General features: G+C 28.6%; 1 protein-coding gene across 4 annotated transcripts in view; it reads right to left on the bottom strand.

Annotated features, from left to right (window-relative positions):
• The window catches only part of LOC123264374 (cyclic nucleotide-gated cation channel beta-1-like), a 245,303-nt gene extending 233,253 nt beyond the window's left edge, over positions 1-12,050 (bottom strand). For 3 of the 4 annotated variants that reach the window (XM_044727647.1, XM_044727648.1, XM_044727650.1), the window contains exon 1: positions 11,736-12,050. In XM_044727647.1, the coding sequence (XP_044583582.1) occupies positions 11,736-11,891 (156 nt within the window). In that variant the 5' untranslated portion in view covers positions 11,892-12,050. Of the gene's footprint in view, positions 1-8,846; positions 8,915-11,735 lie in introns of all 4 variants that reach the window. The other variant, XM_044727649.1, reaches the window with a different exon arrangement.
• Positions 12,051-12,692: the final 642 nt, after the last annotated feature.

The following is a 12,692-nucleotide window of genomic DNA, read 5'->3' as shown; positions in this document are numbered from 1 at the left end:
TCAAGAACTAAATTTTTTGGAGCAAGAGGCTGAATTTTCTCAAAACAACAAGATTTTCTTAACTTAAATAAATTTTCTTGCATCAAGATACTTATTTCTTTAAGGTAGTTAGGCCCAAAAAGCAGAAATTCAAGAAATCTCCCAAACTCCGTATAGAAGTAGTTAAATACATAATACACACGCTGTTAAAATTTAGAAACAATTTACCATGTCTAATCGAAGATAATTGCAATTGAAAATGACATTTTTACACAGGCGGTATGGAAAAAGAGAGAGAAAACCGCGAAGTTTTATTATTATTGTATTGAAGAAATTTTAAGAATTTCACGAAAAACTAATATTACTTAGATTAATACATGTATAACTACCCTACAAAATTCTGGAATTCCCTACCGCATAGTTTTTGAGAAATCATTGATAAACTAGTAAAGTAAAAAAATAAAGTCATGCGTGGAAGTAAGTGAGCAATAGCCCGTAAGAGAGGCAACACTAGTGCGTGACGAAGACAGCAGTAGCATAAACTATAGGTTGGGAAAGAACTACCTTAATCAAGAAAATTAATTTTTTGGAATAAGTGAAATTTCTTGTGCCAAAAAAAATTTTTTTTTTCGCTTAAGAAAATAATTAGGAAGAAAAATATTTTCTTGGCTCAAGTGAACCTTTTTTTTTCTGTGGAGTACTTGAATTTAATCTGGAATTGATCCCAATTAATCTAGAATAACTCCGCTAAAAAAACTTCGGATTCACTCTACACGCGAATTGTTTAATTACTTTACTCCAAAACTCTGAGTAATGAGATTAAATTTTAATTTGGATTAAGATTTACTCTGAATTCATCCCGATTTTTTATAATGTATTTTTAATCTCGTAAAATTAAATTTTTCAAAATATAAGATTATGTAAAATTTGATGAAGCTCAATTTTGTGGTTTTTATTTAACAATGTTAGATGATTTTTTTTCCTAATTCTTTTCTATACTTATCGGCTAATTTTTATTTTTATTTCTAATTAATTTACAATGAATATATGCTAATAATATAAGCTTACAGATCTTTGGGTGATTGATTTTTTATATAAATAAACGATTGTCTAAATTTAAAGATTATTTCTTCATGCATCTACTCTCAGGTTAGGTTATCCCAATTGGATCCTGCTACGAGCCCAGTTACGAAAACCCATCGATGCCTTATTTACATTACGTTGGGAAAATCCTTTTCGGTCCCACACCGATCCCACTCGGGAAAACAGCAATTTTATTATTATTTTTCGTTGGGTTATCCCTCTTAGATCCTACACAGATCCCACTGGAGAAAATTTATAAATTGTATTTTTTTTTCCGTTGGGTTATCCCTCTTAGGTTCCACACAGGACCCTATTGGGAGAAACTGAATAAAAATTTTGAATTTTACGTTGGGATTTCCCATTTAGGTCCCACACAGGGCCCTATTGGGAAAAACTGAATGAAACTACTCATTTTTGCATTGGGATTTCCCATTTAGGTCCCACGCGGGGTCCTATCGGGAAAAACTGGATAAAAATTTTTATTTTTACGTTGGGATTGTCCGATTGGGGGCTAATTAGGCCCTTATAGGGATTTGTCAATTGGGCGTGCCTCTTCGGGACCCAATTAGGTCCAGATGTATACGCTGGGTAATCCCAAAGTAATTTCTAGTCGGGAAGTATACCGCGGTAAGAGAGAAGGATTTTTCTTAGTCCCACCAGTCACAGTCACTCAAATGATAATTACGAGAAACTTAAAAAGTAATCGAGGTTTTTGACAAAGGGATGTTAATTAGTTATTCTTCTATATTATAAGATAAACTTTATTATAATATAAGTTTCAGTCACATAATTATAGCTTATAATTGATCGAATTCCAGAGTCAAACGTTCCACCAGTCACTACGGAATGCCCTATTTATGGAAAAAATGTAATTCTGCTTCAAGCATTTTTTTATAACTTCAAAATCTAAGCTTTTTTTAATAAAAAAAAAATTTCAAGAGTTGTTGAAAGTTGACGAAGTTTAATTAACAGTTTAGTAAATAATCCCAGGATATTAACTATAATTAGATACATGAATTAAAGTAATGAAGCCGGATCAAAACTTAAGTGACAAGCGAATAATATATATATTATAAATTATAATTTATAATACATGAATTTAGATGTAATGTGTAGGGAAAGTGAGTGCTCGCGTTGCATTTGAGGACTTAAATTAGTTTTTAAACTTTATTAACGTGTTCAGAATATTATAAACATTAATAATTATGGCAGTATTAGTAGTTATGATAATAATGATAATTATTATAATTATTCGACATGCAAAGCGGAATATTTGATAGCAATTTAAAATTCAAGTTTAATTTAATATGTCAAGTTGTGTCGCTCAAGTTTTCGATTGCTTGAATTTAAATTGAGGATAATTTAACGGAGTTGGGAATGTAATAAGAAAATTTATGGAGGTATAGAATATTAACAATTTTAATAATAATAATAATAAAATTAATAAGATAAAAAACAATTATAATAATCTCAATAAAAACAACAAAAAAAAACAATTTTTAAATAATGATAAATTATATGAAATTATACAGAGGTGTATGAAATTATATGAAATGTTATGTGATTATTTAAAAATGTGTAAAATTATATAAAGTTATACAAAATTAAAAGAGTTTATATAAAATAATATGAAGTTGAATGGAAGCAGATTAAGTTTGGTATAATTGTGTAAAATCATATGAAGTTTAATAAAATTATACCAAGTTGTATAAAACTATATGATTAAAGAAAATGATGTAAAATTATATTAAGTTGCATGAAAGCAAATTAAGTTTTGTATAATTGTGTAAAATTATATGATGTTACTTAAAATTGAAGGATTTTATATAAAATTATATGAAGTTGTATAATACTATATGAAGTTATCTATAAAGTTGCATAAAATTAGATGAAGTTGTGCATAATTATACGCAATTTTATAGAATTGTAGATAATTATATGAAGTTACATGCGGTTATATAAAGTCATGTGAAGTTATGTAATATTATATAATTTCGTTTTTAGAGTTGCATAAAATAAGGTCAAGTTGTAAAAATTATATGTAATAATGTAAAATTATATGGATGCGTTAAGATACACGTAATTGTATAAAATTCTATCGAGTTTTACAAAGTTATATAAAATTTCGATAAATAACATGAAATTTAATAAAATTATGTTAAGTTAGATGAAGTTATGTAAAATTATATGAATTGATGTAAAATTACATTGAATCGCGTAAGATTATGTGAAATTATGCAAAGTTACATCAAATTGTGTTAAATTATATCAAATTGTATGGAATTATATGAAATTGTGTAGAGTTGTATGAAACTATACAAAGTTATAAGAAGTTATATAAAATTATATGAATTTATGGAAAATAATTTGAAGTTGTTTGAAATTATACGCAATTTTACAAAATTATATGAAGTTTTGCAAGGGTACATAAAATTTTGTTAAATTATATGATTTTTTGTAAAATTATCTGAAGTTGTATAAAATTATATAAAATTGTTTAAAATACAATGTTGTATATATAGATCTATAAAGTTGTGTAAAATTATATGAAGTTTGTTAAAATCGTATCAAGTTGTATAAAATTATAAGGTTAAGGAAAATTATATGAAGTTGCATGAAAGCAGATAGAATTTTTGAATATAATCCAAAATTCTATAAAATTATATGAAGTTTTATAAAATTGAAAAAAGTTATGTAAAGATATATGAAGTTGTATAAAATTATATAAATTCATGTGAAATAATTTAAAGTTGTGTGAAATTATACACAATTATATGGAATTATGTAAAGTTTTGCAAAGATACATAAAATTTTGTTAAACCAATGATTTTTTTTAAAATTATCTGAAGTTGTATGAAATTATATAAATGTATGTAAAATTCTATGAAGTTGTATAGATATATAGAGTTGTATAAAATTATATAAAATTAAATAAAATTGTATTATATGAAAATGTATTAAAACATAAAAATTAATCAAAAGAAAAAAAAATACTGCAATGAAAAAATCCATTAAAATATTAAATACTTAAATCCAATATTTATATTAAAGATAAATTCTTTTTAGAAACCCTCTTCATAAATACAAAAGCGGGGATAATGCACTGGATTAACATTGATTAATCGGACAATTGATTGAATTTGTATGTTTGAATACCAGCGGTTTATTTTTGGCACCGGAGCAGCGACCCTCTGCTTGGTCGTATTATATTTTGGCATTAACAAATTAATTATGTAATTGGGAATTGTTAATTATTAATTGTCTACTCTCCGGATCCGGGAGCTAATACCAAATATCGATTCTGCTGATTAAGTAATTGCTTTTCCTAATAAATTTATTTATCCAACCATGGACAACTTTGTATCCACGCTGTCACCCAGAATCCAATTAGCGAAAAAATAATTCCATTTTCCCGGTTATCCTTTCCTCAATTCGTCTCATATTAATTGTATATTCCTTATATCGACGTAGTTTTTCAAGCTTCACAGCTGTCGAGATTTTACACAATTAAATCTGAATATTTTAACAAGTAATTTATTCAGAAGCGCTTATTAAATTAAAATAACAGTTACCAAGATTTATTTCGAGGAAAAAATAACGTCACTTTTTTCACCGCTGCATCCACCATTATTTTCAGTAAAGTTTGTTCCACTGCCAAGGAATATTAAGTTACTCTATATTTATTAAATTCAAGCTCCAGACCTCCCTGCCAACCGTTCACTTTCGATCCCACGGAAAATAAATAGACTTTCAGATTTTTATAAATGTTTGCTTTTAATATTTCTAGGCTCTATTAGATTTAGAAGGATGTTCATGCATAAAATTATCTATCCCGGAATAAATTTTCTTTATTCTATAGTAAAAAAATTTTACATGTTTATAAATTCAATTTAATAATTTCCAGTTCGACTATTTTCATTAAAAAAAAAAAAAAAAAAATCATGCCAGGATTCGAACCCTGACCATCTGCGTACAAGTTTAACAACTTTCACTCTTCGCTAAAGCAAAACTTGCGTGGGTCAACGGATCAAAAAAATTTTTTATAATTTCACCTCGAAAAATTCTTTATAATACTCTAAAATAAGAATTTTCTGAAAAAATAATTTTTCTTCCATTAAAATTGAAGAAAATTAATCAGTATATATTTTTTTTAATTAAAAATATTGTTCTGTACAATTTTATCGTATCTTCTTGAAAAAAAAAAAAAAATTCCCTGCCAGGATTCAAACCCTGACTTTCCGGGTATAACTTTAACAGCTTTCACGCTTCGCTAAAGCCAAGCTTGTATGGGTCAATAGATCAAAAAAATTTTTTTAGATGTGGCATCTAAAAATTCTTTGTAATGCTTTAAGAAAAGAGTTTTTTAGAGAATAGTTTTTTTTATGTTGAAATAATCGGAAAATAATTTTTTAAATATGTTAAAGTATCTTGGACCCTTAATTTTTATTAAAAAAAAAAAATCCTGTCAAGATTCGAACCCTGACCTCTCGTGTGTAAGTTTAGCAACTTTCGCTCTTCGCTAAAGCAAAATTTGTGTGGGTCAACAGATCAAAAAAATTTTTTTTTTCTAAATTTTCTATCGACTCTATAGATTCATCTAAATAAAGAAATTTCAACCCAACAATTTATTTTTTCGCTAAAATAATTCATAAAAACATCAAGACTAGGTCACGATCTGATAGTGATAGCATTGTTTTGTAACAGGGAAAATCGAACTTCCCGGGGTCATTATCGACCCCGATAATTGACGCACGGTAGGTAAGGGTTTTCCCTTACTTTTCGATTTTTGACAAGAGTTTCGACTTGTCACCGGGCGTGCTAATCAAGATTCCCCACTACTGTTCCCGGAAAATGAAGCGGGGCGTAACAATAGGAAAGTTCGAGAGCCTGAGCTGAGGGTTATAAAAGAGCGAGCACGAAAAACATCGAGGCTTTTTCCCTTCTGGAAGCCAGTGGCCTTTTGCCTTTGTGAATCAGTGACCTTGTTGAGATTAGATAAGTCAAGAGAGTGCAGTTTTGAACGCCGACGATAGAAATCAACTACTGAGGAGTTTATTACGGTATTTGGAATTGGACAAGCCCCTGACCGGAAGCTAACATAGTGGTTTGAGACGACAAGACGTCAAGCGGCGGAGCCAGCCAAGTTGGACCGGAGTATCAGTCGTCGTTGGATAAAACAATAATTGAGTCTCCAGGTATTTTCGATTTTTTTAGGCCAAAATCGATTATTAATTTAATTAAGAGGCTGAAATAATTAAAATTAATTTCTCGAGCGGTCATTTTTATATTAGCAAGTTTTGTACTTTTAGAAATTCATGCGCCAAGGTCATTTAGCTAGTTTTTGTTATTGGATATTTATTTTAAAAGAATGAGATTAATAGTTTATTTGTGAATTTACTGTAGAGAATTTATAAGTAATTTATTATAGGCCTGTTGGCTATGATAAATTAATTTTAGTTAAGAATTTTCGAGATATAAAAAAAAGTAAATTTGAATAAGAAATGAAAATGCGTAATTAAGTCAGTGAAGGTCATTCTAGAATGTATGTAGTTAAGAGTTGTATTGAGACGCTTAGGATTCGAATAGTTGATGTTTAGAATTTTGTCTAGAAGATTAAATTTAGTAAATCCTGTAATGAGTTCAGTAGAATTTATTAATTGAAAATATTAGTAGAAAATTTAGTAAAGTGAACTAGTACAGAAATTTGAAGTGATTATGTAATGTAGTAAAATTTATTTGCAGTAAACAAGTGTTGGCGTAAAATTTAGTAGATTATGATAGTATTGTAAAGTTTTGGAAAATTAAATTTAGGCCGGTGGATAAATGTAATTGAATTGTTTAAGTTAGAAAGTGCTAAATCAATTATTAAATAATTGATTGAATTAAGGATAATTTATTAGATAAATTCGATAAGAAAATTTGGTGAATTTGGTAAATTTAGTTAATCTGGAGATTAAATTTATTTAAGGAAAATTGGTTAAAATTTTATTTAAGAGAATTTTAAGAAATGTAGTTAACGTCCGGTGAATGATTTTATATGGAATTGAATAAGATTATATGGTATTCCGTCAGGTAGACGAGGTTGTTTATGTGAAATTAGTTCAGATAATTGAATAATTAAGAAGTTTTTATTGGGTAAAACATGTTGTTTGTTATTCCGTCAGTTGGACGAGGGTTTAAGAAATTAAGAATCTAGATGCGTAATGGTCTATGATTAAATTTAGAAATTAGGAATCTAGATGCGTAATGGTCTATGATTGAATTAGGAAATTAAGGATAGATGCGTAATGGTCTATGTAGAGTTAAGAAATTAAGAAGATAGATGCGTAATGATCTATAGTTGAAAGAATTTAAGGATATTTAGTTATAAGTTTTGGCAAGTGCCTGCGTAGGTGAGAGGTCCTCACAATTAAGTAATTGATAGGTTAATTTTAAGGGTAATATTATTAAGGAATTTTGTTAAAAATAAAATTGTTTATATTGAATAAATAATTAAATTGTTAATAATTGTTTCTCAGTATTAATTTTTCAGCCTTTCTCAACTTCTCACGACCCGATCTTTCCTTCTCATGCTCCCCGGTTTCTGGGACACCGAGTATAAATCCCAGTGGCGCCCTTTTCAAAGAGGAGGGGTGACCAATTGGACAGGGCTAACCACCCCGTTACAGTTTGAAATTAAGCCTTTTGAATAAAAAAAATCAACAATGCCGATAGTTTTTTTTTTTGTAATTGATACGTGTCAATAACTCTGATGTATAAATACGCGATATCACGTGTGAAAGTTAGATTACAAATAAAATTTATCGCTCTTTCTCACCCGAGTGAAAAAATAAATAAATATTGTATTTATATCACGTTTCGTTTTTTTTTCTCTAAGCTCGATCAAGTGTAACTCGATTTTTATTTTTACAGAACTTTTTTTCTAAAAAAAAATATTTTTTTCTCTAAAGTTCTAAAATTTACTTAAAAGGAAATCAGATTTTGCATGCATTAATTTTCTAATTCGTTTAAATAGAATATGCTAAATAAAGCTGAGTGTACCCAAGTTGTCTAAAATCCTCTGGGATGCATCGCTGTTTAAGAGAGAATAAGTTTAAGTTGCGTGACCTAGTACTATCTTAATTATCCTTGACGGTATCCTTGAAGTCTCGTGGCAACTCGATATCAAATTTTATTAACCGAAACCGGTTAATTATTTAATTATACTTTTACTAGAATATTCTCTTTACAACCCTATTATCATTAGTGTTGTTTTAAGTACAAATAAAAATTTTTTTATTTCTTACTATCCTTATCGCAATTTTGATAAAAAAAAAAAAAAACATTAGCCAGAATTCGAACCCTGTCCACCCACGTACAAGTTTAATGACTTTTACTCGTCGCTACAGCAGCAAAAGTGTTCTGGGTTAACGGATCAGAAAAATTTTTTCAGATTTAGCTTCTAAAAATTATTCGTAATAATTTAGGTCAAGAATTTTCTAAAGAATAATTTTTTTTCATGTTTAAAAAATCAGAAAAAAAAATATAAAAATAAATAAAAATATCTTGGACCCTTGATTATGATTAAAAAAAAAAAAAAAAAAAAAAAAAGCGACTGAGGATTCGAACCCTTTTTTTGCGTATAAGTCTAGCGTCTGTCACAATTCACCAAAGTAAAATTGGTATGAGTCAACGGGTCGAAAAAATTTTTTTTTCTCCGGATTCTAAAAATTCTCTGTAATATTTTAGGCCAAAAATTTATCAAAAAAAAATGTTAAATTTATTAACTAAATAAAAATACAAACCACTTGTTTATTTTGCATTTTCTACGATTTCGTGCCCTTGGTGTAAGTTGGATCATCCAGATTTTTAGCTGCGTCCGTAATAAATATTTGTTTGTTTTTAAGTAATTTAGTTAAAATTTCCAAAAATAATTTTCCTACAGACAAGTGATCAACAAACTACAAGCGACTATTTAGTTAATAAATTCAAATACTCAAATACCAAAAACTGTGCTTAATAACGGTCGATTTTTAAAAATAAAATTTAAATTATTGTTTAAAAAAAAAAAATTGGCGACCATGATTAAGAACAATATTTAATTAACAGAAGGAAAATAGAAAAAAAACAAATAGAATTTCTACTCGAAGAACAGCAAGATAAAGAAGATACGATAGAAAATACATGTGGTACAAAAAAGAGGATCGCAGAAAAAATTGTGCAAAAAAGCTGACTCGTTAATATCGAGGGCTGATTTCAATTTTATAATTTTGACAGTAAAATTTTTTAATAAAAAGTCAATAATCCGTATTGAAGCTTGAAAACCGACATCAATAGAAAACTACCCGGTGAAAACCAGAAACAGAAATAAAAATTATTTCCGGTAAATGTCAGTGTCAATAATAGCATACGTGCCGTAAATCAGTGTCCTTCCATTTTCATCTATAAATATGTGTGATATACGAATATATCAATCAATATGAATAAATATAAAATATAACAGTAACAGTTATCTACTTAGATAAAAGTCAAAAATAAAAGCCTAAGTAGGTTTCAAATATTTTTAACATGATGTCAAGTTTAACTTGAAGTACATGCTAAATTTATAAATTACGGTTAATCAATAAATAGAGATTTAGGTTTTATCGGATATTGTGAGAAGCTGTAGATATTAAAAACTAGATAGTTCACTCGTTTGTGTTTTTAAGATATTTTTATTTTTTTGTATATGTATGATCATATATGATGCATATATGATATGTGGTCACATATGAAGCATATATCATATATGGTCACATATGGGTCATACATAGTGACATGTGTTACATATGATCACATGAATGTCATATATGTAACATGAACGTTACCTATGGTCATATTGGTCATATAAAGATTGTATACGCCATATATGGTCATAAATGTGTCCACATAAGATTGATAAACGCCATAAATGATGACAAATGTAAATTATGTGTCATATAAAATTCATATATGCCATAAGCCATACATATTTCATATATGTCCCATATTTGCCATATATGCCTTATATGTCCCACATGTGCCATATATATCCTATATATGCCCCATATATGCCATATGTGTCCCAGATGTCATATATGGCATTGTATGCCTTATATATGCTATGTATGACATCATATATTCCATATATGACATATATGCTCCATATATTTCTTTATATGTTCCAAATATACCATACATGTCCTTATATGACCCATATGTGTCATGTATGTCCCATATTTGGTCACATATGTGATGTATGTGTCATATATGATCACATACACTGCATATGGCATTATATGTCATATATATGGTTATACATAGTCATCTATGCCACATGAGTGTCATATATGGTGTTATGTGTCATATATAATCACATCTGATCCATATATGGTTACACATGTGCCAAAAATTCACATACATACTGTATATCTTATTTATGGCCTCATATATGTCACGATGATCATATATCTATCAGATATGACCATAGATATGTCATACATGCCATTCATGATCACAGAAGCGCTATATGAAGTCTGTATATGCCAAATGTGGCCATTTATGGCCACATACTTGTCATTTATGGTTAAATATGGCTCATGATGTTCACATATGGATAATGTACCATATACGGTCATATAAACGTCACATAGAATTCATTGATGTCTTATATAATCACTCATGTATCATAATGATGTCAAATATGTGTCATACATGCTTTATATGTTCATATAAGCCACATATTGTCACATAGGCGTCATATGAAGTCTATATACGCCATATATGATCACATATAGAATGCGTGTGTCATATACGATCATATATGTGTCATATAAGCCATATATGTGTCATATATGCTGCATATATGTCATATAAGCCACATAAGCTTCATATGAAGTCTATATACGTCGTATATGGATACATATGGAATATATATGTCATATACGGTTATATATGCTGCATATGTGTCATATAAGCCATATATGTGTCACATAAGCCATATATGTGTCATATAAGCCATATATGTGTGATATATGCTGCATATGTGTCAGATAAGCCACATACGCTTCATATGAAGTCTATATACGTTATAGATGGGCACATATAGGATATATGGTCACATATATGTCATATATGCTGCATATATGTCATATAAGCCACATAAGCTTCATATGAAGTCTATATACGTCGTATATGGATACATATGGAATATATATGTCATATACGGTTATATATGCTGCATATGTGTCATATAAGCCATATGTGTGTCATATAAGCCATATATGTGTCACATAAGCCATATATGTGTCATATAAGCCATATATGTGTGATATATGCTGCATATGTGTCAGATAAGCCACATACGCTTCATATGAAGTCTATATACGTCATAGATGGGCACATATAGGATATATGGTCACATATGTGTCATATATGCTGCATATATGTCATATAAGCCACATGAAGTCACATAGGTATCATATAAAGTCCATATACGTCATATATGGTCATATATGTAATGTATGTGTCATATATGGTTCCGTGAGTGCCAAAAAAAACTTCTCATATGCTATTCCGTAAAAAAAAAAAATGTCAATAAATTTTAACTAGAACACGAATTATTTCCCTGAGAGTGAACTACCTTCATAAGATAAACCAAAATAGATTACACATACCTTTAAGCCCGATAGTAGTGCTGCAGGATCAGACGGTGTCCTGGCAGTTGAACTTTGATGCGTAGTAGCACCGTAACTAAGTTGATGCTGATAATTACACAGGATCTTTTTGTGAGCACTAGCTTGGGCTCTATAAGCCGACACTGATAACTTCATTTCTTTTTTATTATTTTATCGTCATGGGGTCTGGTACCCAATCGACTACGCACTCATTGCCCACGTCAATCATCATTTTTAGTCCCAATGATTTTTTTTTACCTTTTTTTATACTTTAGCTAAATTAAACAATTTTATTTTATTGGCGAGTGCCAATAAATTGTATTTATGCCACACCATTGATTTCAATTAATTCTTTTTATTTTTTGTCACTTTTTTATCACACACTTTTTTTTTATTTTCCTAAAAAATTACATTATTATTCACTATCAATTTTATAAAATAAAAAAATTGATTATTTAAAAAAAAAAACCTTTGCCGAGATTTGAACGCAAAATTTTCCAATTTAATATTATTTATAACAATTCATCCGCCAATAGTCCTAATAAATTTCAAAATGAAATAACTCCGAAAGTGTTAGACTTACAAAAAAAAATAATAGATACCTTTTTTTACTCAAAATTTAATTTGCTATAAGTTTTGTTGAAAAATTTTTTTCGTATCTTCAATATTTAACTCGCAAATTTGATTCCGGTCCAGTAATACTAATCTTAATTTATTTATTAATCTTAGTGAACTTTAAAGTGGATTATTTTGGGAACTATTAGAGTTACGAAAAAAAAAAAAAAATACCTTTTTGTAGGAAATTTAATTCTCTACAAGATTTACATGTGTAAAAAAAAATTTGTTCTAAAATTGTCCTAAAAGAGTCATAAGCTTAGGATCCTAAACGTGACACAATTTAGGAAATTTTTATGACAAATTTATGACACCAATCTGAAATGAAATTTTGATCTTAGA

The sequence above is a fragment of the Cotesia glomerata genome, linkage group LG4 (genome assembly GCF_020080835.1).
Source record: "Cotesia glomerata isolate CgM1 linkage group LG4, MPM_Cglom_v2.3, whole genome shotgun sequence".
Taxonomy (NCBI): Eukaryota; Metazoa; Arthropoda; class Insecta; order Hymenoptera; family Braconidae; genus Cotesia; species Cotesia glomerata.
This window is presented reverse-complemented; position numbering and strand designations above follow the sequence as displayed.